The sequence below is a fragment of the Pieris napi genome, chromosome 5 (assembly GCF_905475465.1).
Source record: "Pieris napi chromosome 5, ilPieNapi1.2, whole genome shotgun sequence".
NCBI lineage: Eukaryota > Metazoa > Arthropoda > Insecta > Lepidoptera > Pieridae > Pieris > Pieris napi.
Genome location: NC_062238.1, coordinates 6,323,552 through 6,343,095, shown reverse-complemented (window position 1 = coordinate 6,343,095; position 19,544 = coordinate 6,323,552). Strand labels below are relative to the sequence as shown.

General features: G+C 32.6%; 1 protein-coding gene across 3 annotated transcripts; it reads right to left on the bottom strand.

Annotated features, from left to right (window-relative positions):
• Positions 1-741: 741 nt before the first annotated feature.
• Positions 742-19,099, bottom strand: LOC125049806 (multiple inositol polyphosphate phosphatase 1-like). Of its 3 annotated transcripts, none has more exons than XM_047649265.1 (10): positions 18,996-19,099; positions 17,125-17,300; positions 6,986-7,131; positions 4,364-4,540; positions 3,947-4,066; positions 3,452-3,550; positions 3,261-3,389; positions 2,527-2,677; positions 1,880-2,078; positions 742-1,558 (listed from the first exon to the last, which is right to left on the bottom strand). In XM_047649265.1, the coding sequence occupies exons 2-10, from the start codon at positions 17,294-17,296 to the stop codon at positions 1,318-1,320; spliced, it is 1,434 nt and encodes a 477-aa protein (XP_047505221.1). In that variant the 5' UTR covers positions 17,297-17,300; positions 18,996-19,099; the 3' UTR covers positions 742-1,317. The 3 variants fall into 3 exon arrangements, with proteins under 3 accessions (XP_047505221.1, XP_047505220.1, XP_047505222.1); XM_047649264.1 differs by lacking the exon at positions 18,996-19,099 and adding an exon at positions 18,779-18,959; XM_047649266.1 differs by lacking the exon at positions 18,996-19,099 and adding an exon at positions 18,783-18,959.
• Between the last annotated feature and the right edge of the window lie 445 nt (positions 19,100-19,544).

Here is a 19,544-nt window from a genome sequence, read left to right as displayed (position 1 = left end):
GGTGCAAGACAATTAAGTTTAATGTGTTAACTGTTGTGATAAAATTAAAAAAAAAAACATTAACATAAAACCGTTCATAAACGCTACGACTATTTTTGTTTAAAAATGTATCATCGCACACAATTACTTATTTTTGATTTTTATTTGACATTTCGTTATGTCGAGTGGAGTTTTTACGGGATTAAACAATTTTAACTAAAATAGTCTTATTTTTATAACATATAATTTTTATAACACGAAAGAATTAAAAACAAAGATAATAATGTTTAAATTTGGCATAATGAGCGAAAATTTCACAAATTTATGTCAATATACAAAGCACAAAATGTTCTTGCTTCATACAAATAAATTTGCGTGGTGCCTTGATAGTTGATCATGCTGTAAGCACTAAGACTCGTCTCGAATCTCGATCACCATAGATCCATATGGAAGGTAAAAAAGGTGTATCACTTCTCCACACTCTCTTATATCTGTGGTTCACTACCATTATAGCTAATAATATGTATTTTATCGAATGACTCAGTACCCGCTAGATTAATTGTCTATAATCGTCTCTATCTGTACTCTATATGAAAAACTCTACATGATCTATGGTCTATAATAATGGCGCTACACTCTACAGCCTTCACAAATAAGTACAAAAAATAAATTCTATAACCTAGACGTTACAATTTAACACTTAAATCTTAATATTAATATATTTTACAGAAAGCAAAATCACAAATATATAAAGCATATTATTTATTAATCCATTTAATTCAAAACGTGTATAGTTTAAAATTATTAAATAACAATTAACAATATAGTTAAGTGACGGACTGAAAAATAAGTTTAGGTAAACAACGACATTGGAGCCTCAAACTCCGATGGACATGAGAACGGGGCCCTTATGTCTAATAACCGAAATAACCGGCATAGATTTTACGGCCAAGCAAATAGTTTTTTTTTACGAAAATAACTTTCCAATACATTTAATTTATAGCTTAAATGGCATTTGGGATATATAACCCGTGTGTGACCTCAGTAAATAATGCTTTGCGTCTTATTAAGTATATCTGTCATATTTGACATCGTGTTATACACAGTGAAAATACATAATTGAAAAATTTTACATCCATCTGACAAACATCAATACAAAAGTGCATTAAAAATTAACACATAGCTTTTGAGATTCAGGTATATTTTTGAGTCACTATTAAGTATTAGGGCTTAAAGGCCCCAAAAGCGCTAAAGCACCACATTAGTGCGTCTCTGTACATATAAGTAACAAACATTAAAATTTTAATAAATGCTAACATTGGTAAGGACATAATCTATTCAAAATATAAATCTACATAAAGCAAAGATTGCAACAACGCCCATCCCCATAAAGTTAACTTTATTGGCTCCATTACAAAAACTTAGCTCACAGTTATCAGCGACTAGGCCAAGGCGGTTCTTGACTAGACTCCAATCGCAAAGGCCAACATTACAGCCGTCTAAGTACAGGGTGCGCTCGTTAGACAGGAATAACACTTGGTATGGCTCTCTGATCTTTATGTTATTGTTTGGTACACACCTGGAAAACATATGCTTACACTATAGTAGCGTTAAAGGTTTGAGATTCAGATTTCGGTATCTGTTTTGTGCCTTCACCGTACGAGCGAGTGTTAAATGCGTACATAGACTGAGAGTCCATTGGTGCACAGCCGGGGTTCGAACCAACGATCTCAGGAATGGGATTTCATAGAACAGCGGCGTTACAACTTCTATGCCTAGGCCTCAGATGCCAGTATCTGTGTCGTCTTTAAAGTATTAATTGCACAAACAAAATAAAAACGAGATTTAGAGTCTCAAGTGAAAGTTCTTAAATAATAAAAATTAAAATTCATAAGCTTACTTGTAAAGCACGGCAGCGAGGTTTGCGTTGAAAGGGGACATGTTAGAAGAACTCCAGCGTCGTTCTCTCGCGGTCTGTGTATGGTAATTGTCACCAGTAAGCGGAGCTGAATCTCTGTATCCGCCGAGCGCTGTCAGAGTAAGAAGTATCATTTCCGCTTCCGTGAAATGGACTGTTGCTTTCGGCTGCTGTGGAGTTTCTGAAATCATAAAATGTGTTATAATTTATAACTGGTAACGCCATTATCATAAAACCGTTATAACTAAAGTTCATCTTTTTTATAAATAACTAGCGGACCCGAAAGACTCGGTACACGTCTTAAAAAACAAAATTTCTCAATTGTACCTAAACCATTCTTGAAAAACTTCAACAGACATAAAAAAGTTAATCAAAATCGGTGCAGCCGCTTAAGAGGAGTTTAATTTTATACCGCACAGAAGATTTATATGCATAAAGATGGATGACATTTTAATACGCCCTCAGATAAAATTAATGCATTACAAGAAGAATCATTTGTAATTACAAAATAATCTTCATTATTATTATTAGAATAAAAATTTACAAATTGGCCAGTATATAAAAGCGTAGCGTAACGTAAAATAGTTATTTTAAATTACGACTTTTGACACTTAAATATTATGTATTACCATGATCTAAGTGAATTTTAAAGAAGTCCATCATATCCTTTACAGCTGTGCAACCAATTTTTTGGTTCATCGGAGTTCCGTAACCGTATTTGTAATAGGTTTCCAAATCTTCCGAAAACTCAAGTCGTTTAATGTCCTCTTTTGTAAACACCTAAAAAAATTAAGAGTAAATTTAAAAAACAAAACTGGAAGAAAGAAGGCTGAACTGTTTCTCCAAGCTAAAAGGACCCTTGTCTTGTGAAGAGATGTGAAGCTAAAGATATGATGACAGATTGCCTATACTAGCGCGATTCAGGGACTGACGTAGCCGCATATCGTCGCTACAAACGATGGTGCGCTTCGTTTGATTGTAATTGGTCAATCACGGACTTCATAGATACGTCAGATTCGTCGTTCCCGTTGTCAAGTAATGTATTTATTTAAATTGTAATACATTTATATTGCTACACAGTAGATGTAACTTTGTTCTCACCACATCAGGAATACATTTTGTATTTGTTAGTTTTTTATTAGTACGTTTTTTTATATAGAAACGGGGGCAGACGTGGAACTCCTTGCCCACTACAATCTTTCGAGATAGTATAAAATAATTTCATTTAAGAAGGCGGTTAAACAGACATATCCTGGGCAGGCCCGCCTCTTTTAAATGATTATAAATTGCTATTATTAGTATAATCACAATTAAACGAAGCTACCCATGGTACGTTTATGAAGCGTAAAGGATTTAAACTTACAGAACACCAGGGCGATATTTTTTCGATTTCCCACGCCTTGTTGTAACGGCACATTTCGTACATGCTCAAAACTGTTGCAAGACTTATATCGTAGGTAAAACCAAGTCTCAATGAGATGTTGGTTATCATCTGAAAAATTTGATTTTAGTAATATAAAATTTGAGAATTTTGTAAGATATAACAATGGTTACCTCTTTATATTCTTGCTTTGATTCAAATGTTCTAAGTTGTGCTAGCGTTTCATTGTTTTCTTCGACATCTCTCGTCCATGCTGGGCAGAATTTGTAAGGCTAAAACAACATACAAAATATATAAATAGATTTGAACCTCTTATAGTAAGTCTTATTTAACCCTAATGCTCCAATAGCAGGTAGTGACAGCTTGGAGTTATTCCTACACCAAAAACAGCTAATGGACTACATTGTAATCTTGAACAAGGTTTAGTCTGGAAAAGTTTGTCATACGGGCTTATAAAAGATGGACCGTAGACCGTGGGCGTAGTAGTAGTAACATGAATTAAAACGTAACTATGGTAACAAATACCACGTCTGTTATATAAAGTCAACGTTTTATAAGATGTAAAATTACGAGTATAGGGCTTTAATCTTTGAAGTTATTTTTTTCTCAAATAGTTGGCCTAGTTTTAAAATATATACTATAAAGCTTTAAATCAGACTATACATTACCCGAAGTAATTTCTCGTCGGTCTCTTTGGGAACATCCATTCCTTCAGCCTGGTCCCTAAACAGTCCCTCAGTAAACGCACGGAATGTTGTACTAGATCGTTGGTCGTTTACATATTTGAACTGAAAACAACGATTAATAAGCCTCGAAGTGAAACGCTGTTACGGTTATTTTTCTGTATAACGAATCTTTGTTATGATAATTGATAACTTTGCTACGTTTACCAAAGAATTATAGTATTTAAATGTGGTAAATTCTTCTTTCTTGTTCTATCTCTGTGGCAGCGTATTTATTTCAAGAAATTAATGATGGGACTCAAGAAGGATCAAAAGTTTTTTTTTTTTTTTTTAAGACAATTCATTGCAGCGTAGATGTTGTACCGGTCTCCCGGGATACCTAGGTATACGTTCACGACTTACCAAGTAATCGTAACGGTTATCTGTGAACAGTCCAGGGTACTTAGACCTCCATGCTTGGGCAAGTTGCTGCGTTGACATGTAACCGTCCGTGGTCAGGTCACCAGCGTATGTCGCGTTCTGACGAGAGTTCCATGACCATTGTTCTAAGAGGTTCACGTCAGCCGCACACATGCGTTGCTGGAAAGAAAAGAGTTCGTTATCTTCTTCTTCATAAAAAATCATACGTAATAAGGATTTATTAATAATCAGTTTATTATCATACAGTTATCCTGTGATGAAGAGACTAATCGAATGGTCAGAAGATAAAACAACTAATAACATTCAAATGAATGTCGTTTCGTCTTCTGTTTTATATTAAACACCATAGATATACCACGACAGCTCATTGGTCTAGTGGTTAGTACCCCTGACTGCGAATCCATGGGTCCCGGGTTCGATTCCCGGCTGAGATAAACATCGATGTGATGAGCATTTGGTGTTGTGCTTAGGTATTGGGTGTTTAAATATGTATTTATATGTCTATTGGTGTGAATTGTCCAATAAAAAAAACGAGTGCTCTTTAAAATATAACAGTGTATGTAGGACTGATTAAATTTAAAAAAAGGGTTCTAAATAATAAATGATATTATTATGTAAACCTGAGTAGTACGGCTTCATATGGGTTGCAATGATTATATCAGTAAGGTCATAAAAATTATTGTTAGATTACAGCTTGAATTTTAATCATTTTAGGAGTTCTGATTGGTTTCTATTCATGGGACCCATTCTATTATAAGCTAATCAAAAATTTACTGTAACAAGCACGAGTTGCCTTTATAGAATATTCCATAGTGCGCTAATGGTAGCAATTCTAGTAAAAGCTACAGCCAAACACCAAATTATACCTTGAGTGGCCTTAATAATTGAACTTAAACGTATAATTTCTAATATTTATTGAAGCAGGCAGAGATTTTTGAACTAATGAAAATATAATTATTTTAATTAATATTGATCTTAACTATAGTATGAAGCCAACAAGATATGTATGCTAATTTTCCAGATAAATGAAGAATTTAACAAAGCGTTCTTTTATAGTTATCTTTGAGTGTTAATTTTCTTACGTCACTTAAGGCTTTATATTGTATACTAATTATCTATGTCTATATTCATATGATACAAATCTATTATCTATGTAGAGGTAAATATATCACGTACGTAAAATTTATACCTTTCCCTCTAGGAAAAGTATAGGCATGCCTTATCTATAAGAAATGGTCCGAGGGAAATGAAAATAAACTATTTACCATGAAATGACATTTGACGGTCACGAAAGCGTTAACTAATGGTTGGTCACGCAAAATACGCTTCTCCGAATACCATTATAAAGTTTCATATTTTTTTGTAAAAATTATTGGTTTTGATAAAGTATTCTATCGAATATGAAGGGTCTTGAAAATGTATCTTTCTGTGTTGACCTATTTATTTGTTGCCAACCAAGTATATTTTGTAATAAATTCACCTTAGCAACTGTATTAATATTTTTTTAGGTTTTGCTTTATCACTTGTGTCATGTTGCACCCTCAGTAATATAAATTCAAGATTTTGATTGATTCCACTCCGGCTTGTTTTTTGAGTAAAATTGCTTGGTGTTTTACTAAAGTCATGTTTATGAAAGTTTACATATTTGTTCTTTGATAATGTAAACTTTAGGAAGCTTTGGAAATAATTTTAAATTCTATAATTTACGATTGATGACAAAAATATATGTTGGGCCCGTATAGTACAAAAATTATGTAATATACTGAATCAGTCAGGAACAATTCCGAGTAACGACTGCAGTTTTTGGCAATACATGTATTACAAATAAGACCTACATATTAACGACTTTTTTTTATAACATATTGAAATCAAATAGGTACCTACGTGTGTAATGTGAATGTGTTTGTGTTTGTAGAATTATAAACGGGTGTAACAAAACTCATCTGTTTTTTTGTCATAGAAGGGTACAAACCCGAATTTCGCAACGTTTGAATAGTCTAACTTATTTGATATGGACACATTACTAATAAGTAACTTGTAGCAGTAAGATCAGGCGAGTGGATAGGCGCAAATATATTTACCGAGTTATTATTGTCCTTTTTCTTTCCCTCTCAGCGCTAATCTCTGGAGAATTTCACTTTACTTCAAAGGGCCCTACTAGGTATTACTAAGGTGTGTAGTTAATAAATAAATTACGTGCACAATCTTTGGGCATTGTAATGTAAACTCTATAAATAGGCAAAAAGATGCCATTTTAATTAATGAGGTTTCAATAAAAGTCGGAATTGAGAATGGTACTGTACTGGCACTCCATACATTTCTACGATTTATGTCTTAACTGTACATAAAGTCTAGCACCAGCTCTTAACAACCATATCCAGAGTCGTCAATTATCGCGTATTATTTTTATTAATAATTACCGTTACCGGTACAAAGAAATAAAAGTTTTGATTAATTGAAAACAGATTAAGTTAGCAAAAGGCACTGTAACACATTTTAACTTCTGATTAGAACCAATTGTATTGTTATTAAAATGGTTAAACCTTAATAAAAATGTTAACTAACGGGCATACTAGCCCGTAAGCTTATTAAAAAATTACTTACATTAGTATTTCTAAAGTTTCCGTTCCTGTAATTGGATATGACGTTGTTCTTGAAATCTATTAGCTTCTGTAGTTCAGATAATTCGTCCGCTTCAGGGTTGTGTGATCCGTGCCGGTTCAGTAACCAAATTGCTGTTGGTTGACAACCTAGAAACGAAAATTGCGTTTATATGTAAAGTGTTTTTTTCAGTAGCTAAATAGCGTCACACAATACCAGAATACCCTACGTTAAATTGGTTTGAAAATACGGCCACAAATTAAGCGTTCGGCATTATTAGAAGTGAGGGGTAATATGACGACTTAATTTTTAAAATGCCCTAGTCCTAGAAAAAAATGTCGTTGAGTACTATAGTATATAAGGTTTTTAATTTGTTAAAAGCTTTGCGAACTTTATGACATGCTCAGGTCTTTTTAGGCCATACTAGAAGATCCAACAAAAAACGAATTAAATATTTTTATAAAACAGATTAAACAGGTGTTTTCATACTTCATATGAAAATGTAAATCATAAAGACCATGACGACATACAATGCTAATTGTCTGGGGAGTGGTATGTTAAGATGGCGGATTTAGGGGTTTTTTTATACATAAATCATGTCTTGACTCTTGTTTATCCAAGAATTTGTATAAATACGTTAATACAACTATAAATTGGCGCGTAAGCAATTGACATTGCAATCTAACAAAATGGCGGCTTCCTTCGTTATCGTACCTTTTGCGTACCAGAGACAATTAAAGTTCGCGCTCTCAATCAATAAAATATCTTGTGTATGAGTCTGAAATTTGCTATTATAAAGATTGGTAGATAGACAAATGTATTTGTGTTATCAATTGCAGCCTTTACATTGACAAACCTTGTATTTCTAACCAATATTGTAATTCAACCTTCATAGTCAATGGACAATAAATAATGTGGGTATCGCACAGTCTTGCAAATATATTTTAAATGCATCGAGCCGTTAATAATGCCTTTTACGTCACGTTTAAGCAAACGTTTAAATTTTCTTGGCAATTTTCCAAATGCTAATGTGAAAATGCCCAAGACATATGACTCAGTCGACCTTACCATGGAAAATAAAAGAATGCGCTGTAGAGAACGCTTATTAAATGTAAATTTCATAGTATGGTTGTAAATAGCCAATTTAACTTTTGATAGATGATAAAAAATTACCTCAAATTTATATGTATGACCTGCGAGTATATTCATCTCAAATATGGCAAATTTATTTAATATGATATTTTATTAATTTAATATTTTTTCGCAGGAACTGCTTACATCTTTATCTACCGATGTCTTTTTAGTACAATTTATAATACTTAAGTTAATACGTATAAATAATTGAAATAATTTTGTTTATTCTAAAGTAAGGTTAGCGGGCTACTTGAAACGAATGCTGGAACTAGGGCAGCAGAAGTGATTGCCGTGGACACCTCAACAATGGAGTGGATAAAAGAGAGTCGTAGGCCGGTGCAATTTCCCTAAATCTATACATCTTGAATTAAGCCTGCCACGTAGAGTAGGGTCGGATCGCTAGTTTCAGGAAATAATATAATTAGCCTTTACATCGTATGGGCTAAAATGTTGGTGGTGAAAATATTAAAAATTTTCCTGGTAAATCGCAATTTGCAAATCGTTATCATGCTTTTATGGTTTTGTAAATATGTTCAAGTCATGCAATCTGTGGCTTACAAACAATCGAAAAATAACATAAATAAATATTATTAGAGATATAAATTAATTACTTAGTTCGTAGTATAAATTTTACACCATAGTCACAGAGTAGCAATGAATAGAAATAGCGTTTTCTATACTACTATAAAGAGGAAACATTTGTGTTTTTGTATGTATGTTTGTAAGGTTTTCACACAAAAGCTACTGGACCGATTTCAAAAATTCTTTCACTATTAGAAAGCTGCATGATAGGCCCATGGTTAAAACATATTGTAGATATACGTTCTATAATTCTGTACAACATTGTTTTGTTCTATCATCAATAGTTTCCACAGCGCACGCGATTACAGATTTTTTTTATGGATATTTTTTTCACACTTGGGTATTATTGCATTTTTTCAGGGACCTCTATTAAATATATTATATAGGTATATTTGTTATCAAGTAATTTTTATATATTAATTAGATTATTTATGTAAGTGTGTATCTAATAATCTGAAAGGATGTAATCAAAAACTAAGTAAAATAAAACTTTTATGATAACAAAAATATATTTATAGTCTGACGAATCTATTAAAGATTTGACACTACCACAATTGGTATCTACGCGAATGAAACCGAGGGGTATTGCTAGTAATTCTATAAAGCAGTATCTCTCTTAACTAGAAGACGAAGCATTTGTCTATTAATAAAGCAGTTAAAGTTATATCACTTCAAGGGCTAAAACTTGTTCATATATATTTAGGGCTATTAGCTAAGCTTAAGCATAAGTGACCTCATAATGGGCTCACCGGATGAGTCAGCCGGCCTTGCTCCTAGTTACCGATGTTGCGTGCAATTTGTTACTTTCAGACGGTTGACCTAACACTAATTATATTAGCCGCTAAATACTCGTATATTAGGACTAATGAGTGACAGTAATATTAATTATAAGCATAACTAATGTATGCTAGAATTCCAAACTAATATTTAATTACATATGTCTAGACTAGAAAATGCGTAAACTGTGAACACTATTAAAATAGTCGATTTCTGTGAAAGTTGCAAGTGGCTTAAAATATAATTTAAGATTATTTAGCTAAGTCGGGCTAGTAGCAAAATTTTTGAAAACGCATATGCGACCAGGAACTAGATTAAGAAATAATATTATATAAAGTTTACATATATTGTTTATGTAAAATGACACAGATCAAATTATACGGTATTATATTCACATGAATGTACTTAGTACGTACATATTATACGAACAAAGGAAAAATTTAATAAATTAATTAATTATAATTAGTACTTAGTATAAATTTTACAGCATAGATATAGGATGGCAATGAATTGAAATAGCGTTTTAATTCTGTAATGTGGTTTCTTGTGTAATATAATAAACAATGCTTTATTTAATATACTAACTGAATCTAAACTACACTAAAATCTAAAAAATTCAAATAAAATAGACAAAAGCTAATCTTAGAGTTAATTAGTCATAATTCATTTATAAAGTAGCTAATTACGAGGCAAAAGAGAAAAGAAAGAAGCTTCTTAAAAAATTTAAAGAATGAGTTTGTCTGATATTAATATTACTTAATCACATGTACGTATTTCATCATGAGTAACATTTTATATATATTGAAAGAAATACCGCAGTACAAGTATTTATTATCCCAAGTAAAAAGCAATCATCGCCTAAAGTATACAAGGGTGGGCGATCATGTGTACCTAGCTCAATAAAAACGCTTTAATGTCTAAACCTTCGAACAAACTTCGTCCAAGTAACCTAAAACATACACATTTATCACATAAAGTAATTTTTACTAGTCAAACATTGTTATTTATAGAAATAAAACAATAAATTTGTTCATTCGTCCATTACAAGAAAGCTCTAGTCTAGTTGACAAATTAAAAATAATACTATAAAAGGGTCATACACAAAACGAGTCAGAATTTTGTGAAAAAAAAAAACATAGAACTTTTACGAAATCAGTCTTATTTATTACCTTATAATCATATAGTCCGGTCAATTTAGACATCCAAGGTTACACTAATTCGCACTTGGCTGAATATTGGTAGGATTGCTCAATACACTATTATAAAGGAAATGTAAAAAGTCCTCATCGATCCGGCAAAAAAATTTACTCCGGGTCAAAGATCACAAAAATGGGTTTTTCGCGATTTTCAGCAAAATGGTTTTATCATAAAATTAGCTTAAACAAAAATTGTAGATCAGATAATTATCTATAAAAAATGTCTAAATACTTTTTTTCCTAAGAGCCACCGTTTTTGAGATATAACGATTCAAAAAGTTGAAAGAGTTGTAATCGTCATAATATGCACACGTTTCCACGCCACCTTTGAGGTAGTGTACTTAGCGCTTTTTTTTAAATGTGGTTTCACCGGTAGGCCTATTCCACTGATCTTTTATGATTCTGTTTAATTTCAAACTCTGAATCACATCATCAGAGTGTGTATTAATTAAATTTGGCTTTTGTGTGGTTAATGCTTGACGGGTTGGGCTTGGTGATGATTCCAATGATGGTGTATTAAACAAGGGTTCAAGCAGAGTTGGGGTTGTCGGTCCAGTGGCTGTAGAGGCTGATGTAGTGTTATTAGTGGTTGCTGGACTGGGGGTTGAAGAAGATGTAAAATTCTGTAGAAGTTGTGTTTCTATAAAATTACACGAAATGCCCTCAACTTCTATTTGTCCAATTTCAAAATGGGTACATTTAATATGGGCTGCACATAATAAGCAGCTCAATCGTCTGCAACGTATAATGTTAGGTGCTTTTGCACTCCATGCAAACTGATGAATCTTGAAGGTCCCTTTAAAAGGACGAAGTTTGACGTTTGCAATTTCTTGTATATTAGATACTTCATTATCAATACGAATAATTTCAATGCCTTTACAGTTACCTTTTAAACATGAAATAAAACTATCAATGTTCGATATATCTTGGCCATTTGCAACTGCATTATCGCATGTCCGTTTTATGCATCCACCTACCCCATCAGGAGCACCTTTGCCATGTCCTGCCTCGCTGAAATGCCAGTTAATGATTTCTGCTTTTGAAATTTTGCTAAGATAGTTTGCTATTAAATGAAACATTTTTTATTACGATACTGGGTAGTAGGCCCATCACTGAGTACATGCAGCTGCTTCAAATCTGGTGTAAGTAACTTTATTCTTTGAATAACAGGTTTTAAATGTGTACAAATGAACACGGGATCGTGTCTTAAGTTTTCTGATACAGCTTAAGATCCGCCAAAATGGGCTGATTGAATTTCTGATCCATATTTGCAGCAATAATTTTCTGAAAAATCGTAAAATAAGCCATATGTTGGCGTTAAGTTTTGTTTGATTGATCGAATAACTCTGTGTTGGTTTTATTTGCAAGATGTTGAAAATATGTAGGTAATTTTGTCTTAAAAATATTAACGAGTAATTTCATTAATTATCGGTAAATTCATTAATTACTTACTAATATACACCAGGAACAGGAAAGACTCACTGATCTTTGATGAAAACTCAGTAAAATTTACAAAAACTGTTGTAATAAACTACTAGCGCTCAGTCACTCAATCCAAACTGGCAAACGCCAGCCGTGTAGTGTGGCCAGTACAAAAAAATAATTGTGAAATAGTATTTTGAGTTAGCTCGATAAAATCGATTTAATTTTAGGTCTACAGAAAAGACGTGATTTTGCGTAACCAACTGTTTATTGCTAATTGTGTAGATTTAGCAAGATATATATTTAATAACTTGGTAACATTTTAACATTCAGTATACATATTATCGATAATTAATATTTATTATGAGATAACACTTGTTAATTAAGAACAGAATTTGTCAAAATGTGCTTACCACGTTCACGAACAGTCCACAGAAGGGGACATTTTAAAACTTTTCTTTTTTTTTCAACAAATTAGTAACTAAATAATTCCATATTTAGCAAACGTAAATGAAGGAATATTTGTGAATATCAAAATATATATCAGCATAAAAAAAGTATTATTTTTAAACAATCCTCCACCTGAACTAGCCCATGAGTTTGACCCAAAAACCTCAGTAAAACTATATTCGTAAACTTATCGAAGTTAGTTCTAAATATTCTATAAGAATTCTCACGTAAATATGGTAATATTATTCTAAACCAGCCCTGCGATTCTGTAACTCACTTTTCGAACTCACACAGCGGTTTTCGCATCGGCGGTCGCTCTGAAATCAGTCGTGAAGCAGTAATTTTATGATTTGGCAAAAGTGAGTTACAGAATCGCAGGGCAGTCGCTTATAATATACTTGTCGTAACTAGGCGATCTATGTATAAGGCATTCTATAAATTCAACGTACAAACGTTATCTCCCGTTTTATAACAGCATGTATGTTAAGTATAGATTCTGTAATATAGGTCACACTGGAACCTTGGGCTTTCACGGCCTCCCTTAATGAAAGCTTTGTGCAGCCAGCGCAGCTTTCTACATCGCTTGTCATTACTTGAATCGATTTTTATATCGCCTCGTTTTATACTTTTAAACTTTGTCATTAATTAAGTGAAGTGAACGAGATTATAGATTTTTGTCCTAGTAGGATAATGAGAGCTATTCGTAACATATCTATCTATATATAACATTTCATGGAAAACCGTTTGGTAATTTTTATTACTACTATGAGTTGCTGGCTTACAAATAAAGAAGAACGAGGGATAAATGTTAGTAGAACAGAATGTCATTACCCATTTTATAGATGACTCCGTGAATTAAGATGTTTGTATTAATTCCACCTTCTATAAAATTCCAATAGCAATCAATTACGTTATAGTAACAAGACGAACTAAAAATAAATAATGTTCAACAATAGGTTAAGAGGCATCTTTCTGGAATTTTCTGTAAATTTTATACAAAAAGTTGTAAAAACCATTTACTTACGTTGTACATATACGTAAGTTATTTAATAACCCCGACAACAAAAAAAATGTTTATCCAGTTTATTAAAACTCATAAAAATAAACAGTTTATTATATAGGTATGTTTTGATTCAGTTTGTAAATGGCAAAGGTCATTGATTTTTACGTCTAAGAGAAATGTATGTAATCCCTCAAGGAGCGAGAATCGTGAGTGATCTTCAAGAGAAACGTCAAGCCGTGCAACTAAATCATTGAAGGAAATAAATTTCTCATTTAATGTTACAAAAGCTTTATCCTCTGAACCTATGTATATTAATTTAGCTAATTGTATACGGATAACGTCGCGATACCAATGATTGTACGCAATAAATAATGTTAATATATTGTTGCTTATATTTTGCGCACAAACGTTCATAATTATTCAATAGCAACGATATCTAATAAATGGTGGCATATATTTGCTAAAACAGCTGAACAGTATAAAACTTATCTGTTTTGTCATCACATAATAATGAACCTAATAACCTACATATATAATTAACGATTCAATTTGTACTGTCGCTAGTGGCCACACTAGGGCTGTGTACGTTCCCAACATAAAGGGCCCGCGGTTCGTCTATGGCCCGCTTAAGGGGGCCATAGACGGACCGCATGTTGCAGTCAAGACCGACTGCAATATGCGGTTTAATGGCTAAGGTAAAGAAGTTATATATTTATATAGCCGGGATAACGTTGTTAGTGCGTTACATGGTATGATGGGTACTGATTTGTAGCCGAAGATTGTGAAATTAGTTTTCTGTACCATTATGAACTACAAGCTAACGCCAGCAGCTTTGACCGCGTGGATTTTGAGTTTTTTTTGCAAGATTTTCGGTAACCTCTTCAACATCGTTATTTGTGTATCGTATCATTACACTAAATCTTCCATCCAAGAATCCACAATAAATGTCGCGGCCGAAGGCGATTCTATAAAAAATATAAGGATTCATTTGTTTTGCAATTAAAATAATAGCCCTATGTTGCAAAGAGATTAAATAATTTTCTTACATTCCAACACGGAAACGCCTATCCTTTCCGAGTTGTGTAATGTCATTTCCAAAGAAGGCGTACCAATTAAACAAGAATTGAATAATAATCGCCTCGTATGGACATTTCTGCATACACCATTGTTTCACGTATTTGTTAACGTAACAGTTAACTTTTTAAATGAACACGTCTGAGGAAATCTATTTTATTCTGAGTACGTCCTAATTAATAGCTTATCTATCCTAATACATATCTATCTAATTGAAATCTATGCTAGAATATTTAACATCAAGGTTTTAATCTACGCAGAAGAAATCGCGATGCACAGCTCTGACTATTGAATCAAATGGGGTATCAAAAATGTTATTTCCAAAATGTTTTTCTTATATTTCCTATTTGCTAATTAAATATAAATAAATAAAACTTTTCGATGCGTCCGCGCATAAACTATGTCAAGACTAAAAATGCCGTTTTGTTTTCAATCCAGTTATGTTATGTCATCATTATGCAGTATGGAAATTGATAAACGTGTTTAAAATAACTAGGTATACTAACCGCACATCCGGCTGTTCGATGTGATAGATATTTTTCTATAATGTATATTGCAAAACAATAACTACAGTTTATATATTTTTTACATTATATCCTTCTAAATTTTAACATTTTTCAAGGTATAATACTGCTGTGGATAATTCGCAGTGCCTCGCCATTGACTGTGGCTAATTTTCACATGCTTTGCTTTAAAAGTTCCGGTTGCTTATACTTAGGTATATCCACAATGCACTGTAAATAAAATATTAACCGGCCTATAACATTCACTTAATGTTTTGGCGTTAGAAAACGAGAACGATTATATATTTAATAAAATGTTAGATATCGATATCCAATATGATATCCAGTTTATTGAACTCTAAACGTCTCAAAACTCTAATTTAAGGGCCTATTTTAATAAATTAGTTTGGAATAGTTCCAACATAAATTAATATAGATAATCAAAAACACTCTTCCGTTATATGACAGCGTTGACTGTTGCTATAATTAACCTTACTAATTATTTTAACGTGGATCTATTAGATCGTTTTGATGATTTTAGAGAACTTCATTTATCGATTCTTTAAAAGCGTCATACCACCAAAAAGTATGCGTACAATTTACTAATACACAATGTGTTTGTGATCTGCTACAACATGATTAGGAGGATTTCTGCAATATCTTGACGCTATGTATCTGGAAATGTTAGGATGGCTCAATTTCAAATTTACTCGAAGAGTTAAATTTAAAGTTCAATTTAACAGTACATTAGCGGTGCACTATGTGACCTGCCTTCTGTACCGCTATACGCCGTCGAGTTTAACGTATAAAGCTATATATGTCAAAAACTTACTGAATATTGATACACGAGCGTCGTAGATGGCGCTAGTCGTTGGATTCTTACCCTTAAGATACCTCTTTCCTCGGCAAATTAACCTTCACCAGTACTGGGCATTAGATAAATAATCAGTTAGGAAATAAAATACTAGTATTCGTAGAGTGAAGCTGTTAATTCAAGATGACACGCGATGAAACGATTTTAAATTCACAATATGCGAAGTAAACAGGTTATTACATCATCAATGTACTGACACGGTTTACACCTTTTATTTATGTCCCGTAAATTTTACTGAGGAAACTCTACAATTAGATAGACATGGCACAGATTCGTGTACAGATGCGACTACGAAATGCGACATACATTTCACTTGAAATGCCTGAGAATTGTACTCGTTGATTCTCTTTTGTATATTTAATTGTCTGATTCAAATTGCCATTATTTTCACTCATCGTGAGGTATTCTTTTTGACACATCGCTCATAATAGTATCTTATTGCTTGAGGCTTTTGGGCCACAGAGATTTAGTTTATAGGTAAGAAAGTGGGTCTTCAGTAAGGAAAGTAAAGCTGTTTGATGGACAGCCCTAATACACTTATTAGGCCCTACACGAATACAATGAATAAATCTAGTTTCTCGCCTGAAAATTTTGACAGCATATTAGACATACATAATTACGTGATATACATAAAGTTAACACTGGTCACCAGAAAAGTAGATAGTAATATAATAAAAATTCGTAGTGTATATCAAGCATACTGATGAAAATACTTAAAAATCTAGATCCTTACAAAGTTTGTTTATTAAATTATAGTAATAAACACTGGTAGAAAAATCAACATCTAAATCTTCTCCGAATAACTTATCTGTCCGCTGTTTATATTTAAGATGTTTACATATCAAATTTAAATCTTAACGTGTCAAAAGTTATTTACGAAATATGTACGGTAGTATGAACGTACATAATTCGAATAATACCGTTTTAATCGTGCACCTATATGCGCTCGAGTAAGAATTGATATATTCGAATATTTTGACAAAACTATCGCTGTACTCTAAATCTTCGCGCGGCTCATACTTAAACGAAATATAAGTAGATATACGCTCAGATACACCATTATTAGCAGTTTCCACAGGCCTTTTTTAGTTTTTATTCACGGAAGAACCCTTGCTACTACTACTTACCAGGAACCTCATGCGACCGGACCACAGGCACGCCTCTGTTGGAGAAGGTGTACGCTGTCTTCGTTCCAAACAGCAGGTACGGCTCCGGGTCAACAGACAGGCATGTCTCCGGAATTTCTTGGCCGCATACGACACTAATCAGTGCTAATGCACTGAATATATACCACCGCATTGTTCTGAAACCAAATAATGCTAATAAGTTGTATTTTTGTTGTTACTTTAGTACTAATAATCATCGCTCATTCAACGAAAAAAACGGGGAGGTTCCATCATTTCGCAATTACATATATATGTTGTATCGTTACATAACCAGAAGTCCTGATGATTCCCATGATAGTATTTTTTTTCGGAAAGGACAGTTCTGTTTCATTTGAGTCTGTGCGGAAAGAGAACTATCGAGGGATGGGGTCGCTGGAGTTCTCAATTAGATTTTTTGCTGTGTTGACAACACTAGATCCTGATTATAGTTTGACAGCTTATACATATGACATAGGGAGTGAAGAATCGCATGAAGAACGTGAATTATATAAAATTTGGGCACGAACCATTACTTTACCATGAGAAAGTAACGCTGATTACTTTAAACGCTTTATTTTTAATTAATACGCATAACTGCCACGCTGGTTCTTTTTTCGCAGTCTATTAAGTAAATACCAGAAATGCGCCTAATAAGTGCTCTCTTTAATAGAGTTCAAAAAAATATTGATTAGAAACTGAAATGAAAGAGTTATAAACATACGGAAGTAAAGTACCTAAATGTATTTTATTCTGAAAATAAAACAAACGATTATAAGGAATCATGATAAGGATATGATGATGATATGTTGATTAATCTGTTCCTCAGAATTAGAACTCAGTACAAACACATTAATAAATCAAAGCTTGAATTTGTATGAAGTTTGTTTTATAATTAAAAATCAATTTAACAATGTTTTATAAAGATGGTGATTTTGTAAAAATTTAGTTCATATGACTAATTACACACGTATATAGACTCAAGTGTGCCAATGTATTTTAGCTATGTAACCTATATATTTTATATTATTTCAGCGATCTACATTATTAGTCATGAAATAAATAAAAAATATCCAATGGTCTTTGTCCCAAGGGAAGTACGCGTAACGCGAGTATTACATAGATTTTTAACGCGTAGTTGAAGAAAAATTTACGATTCGTAACAAATACGCCTGGTATTTTTTGGTATGAAAGCTGAGCATATACAAGGTATTCAAAATTGTATCTAAGTTGTAAATTGTGTTTGTGTGTATTTTATAATATCATATTTGCTATTTAAATATAATCTGTGAACTTAATAGTTAATCGTAATCTTAATGTCTATAAAATTACCTATGCATCTTTATGTATATAATTCTACTGTACGTGTGTATGTCACTGAACTCCTCTTAAAGGGCTGGACCGATTTGAATGATTTTTTTGTATGCGTTTGAGTGGCGCTGTGTAGATTCAAAAATCAGCCAAATACTTTCTATTCGATATTATTTCGATACTTTGTTATCCTAATCGCTTGAAATATCATGCAGGACCGCATGCAGAATAATGTGTACATTTTGAATTAATTTAGTCTTTTGAGATTTAAATTCGCGATATAATTAGTTGACGTAATTTATTATAAACATATACAAGTTTTTATTACCTACTTGGAAGTTGATTAAGTAGATAAGTTGGTAAATTTTTCAAGGAAAAATGCCGCGCCTAAAGTCAGTAAGTAGGAATTGTAATGAACGGAAACGGTTTATGAGGTAACTTATAAGTCAGTGTAAACATCCACGTGTAGTTAAATATAATAAAACAGTATAAAGTAACATGAACTAAAACAAATAACAGATTAACAACACTCCACAAATTAATACCTTTACGCGGGAACACTGTTATATTATCTTTGGAAAGCGCGGAAAACGTGCCACTCCACGGAGGTTTTAAGCGCGAACTGGCGAAGGAACCGGTTCGGGTGACCATCTAGTAAAAATAATTTATCAAATATTACTCAAAGAATGCGCTTATAGCTAAGGAAAGAAATAATATGTTTTATAGCTAATCTTTAGTTTATTTTTACATTTTTCGGTACTGATTTACTAAATATTAAGTATTACATACAGTATACATATATTAAATTTAATTAAGTAATTCAGGTTGCAAGTGATCACCGCGAATAATATTTTTAAATTCATAAATACTATTGTGAAAAATATCAACATGAGAATACACAGAATTATAATACTAATCTACCACTATAATAAATTGGGTAGCTATTTGTAGATTGCAAAATAGAAATATCTCTCTATAAAATCTTAAATACTACATTTAAAAAGCTATATCTGCCGAAATTACGGTAGTCTGCCACAAATGGTCACACTGACACCGGCTAGAGACTTCACGTGTGTAATAAGCAAATGTGATGA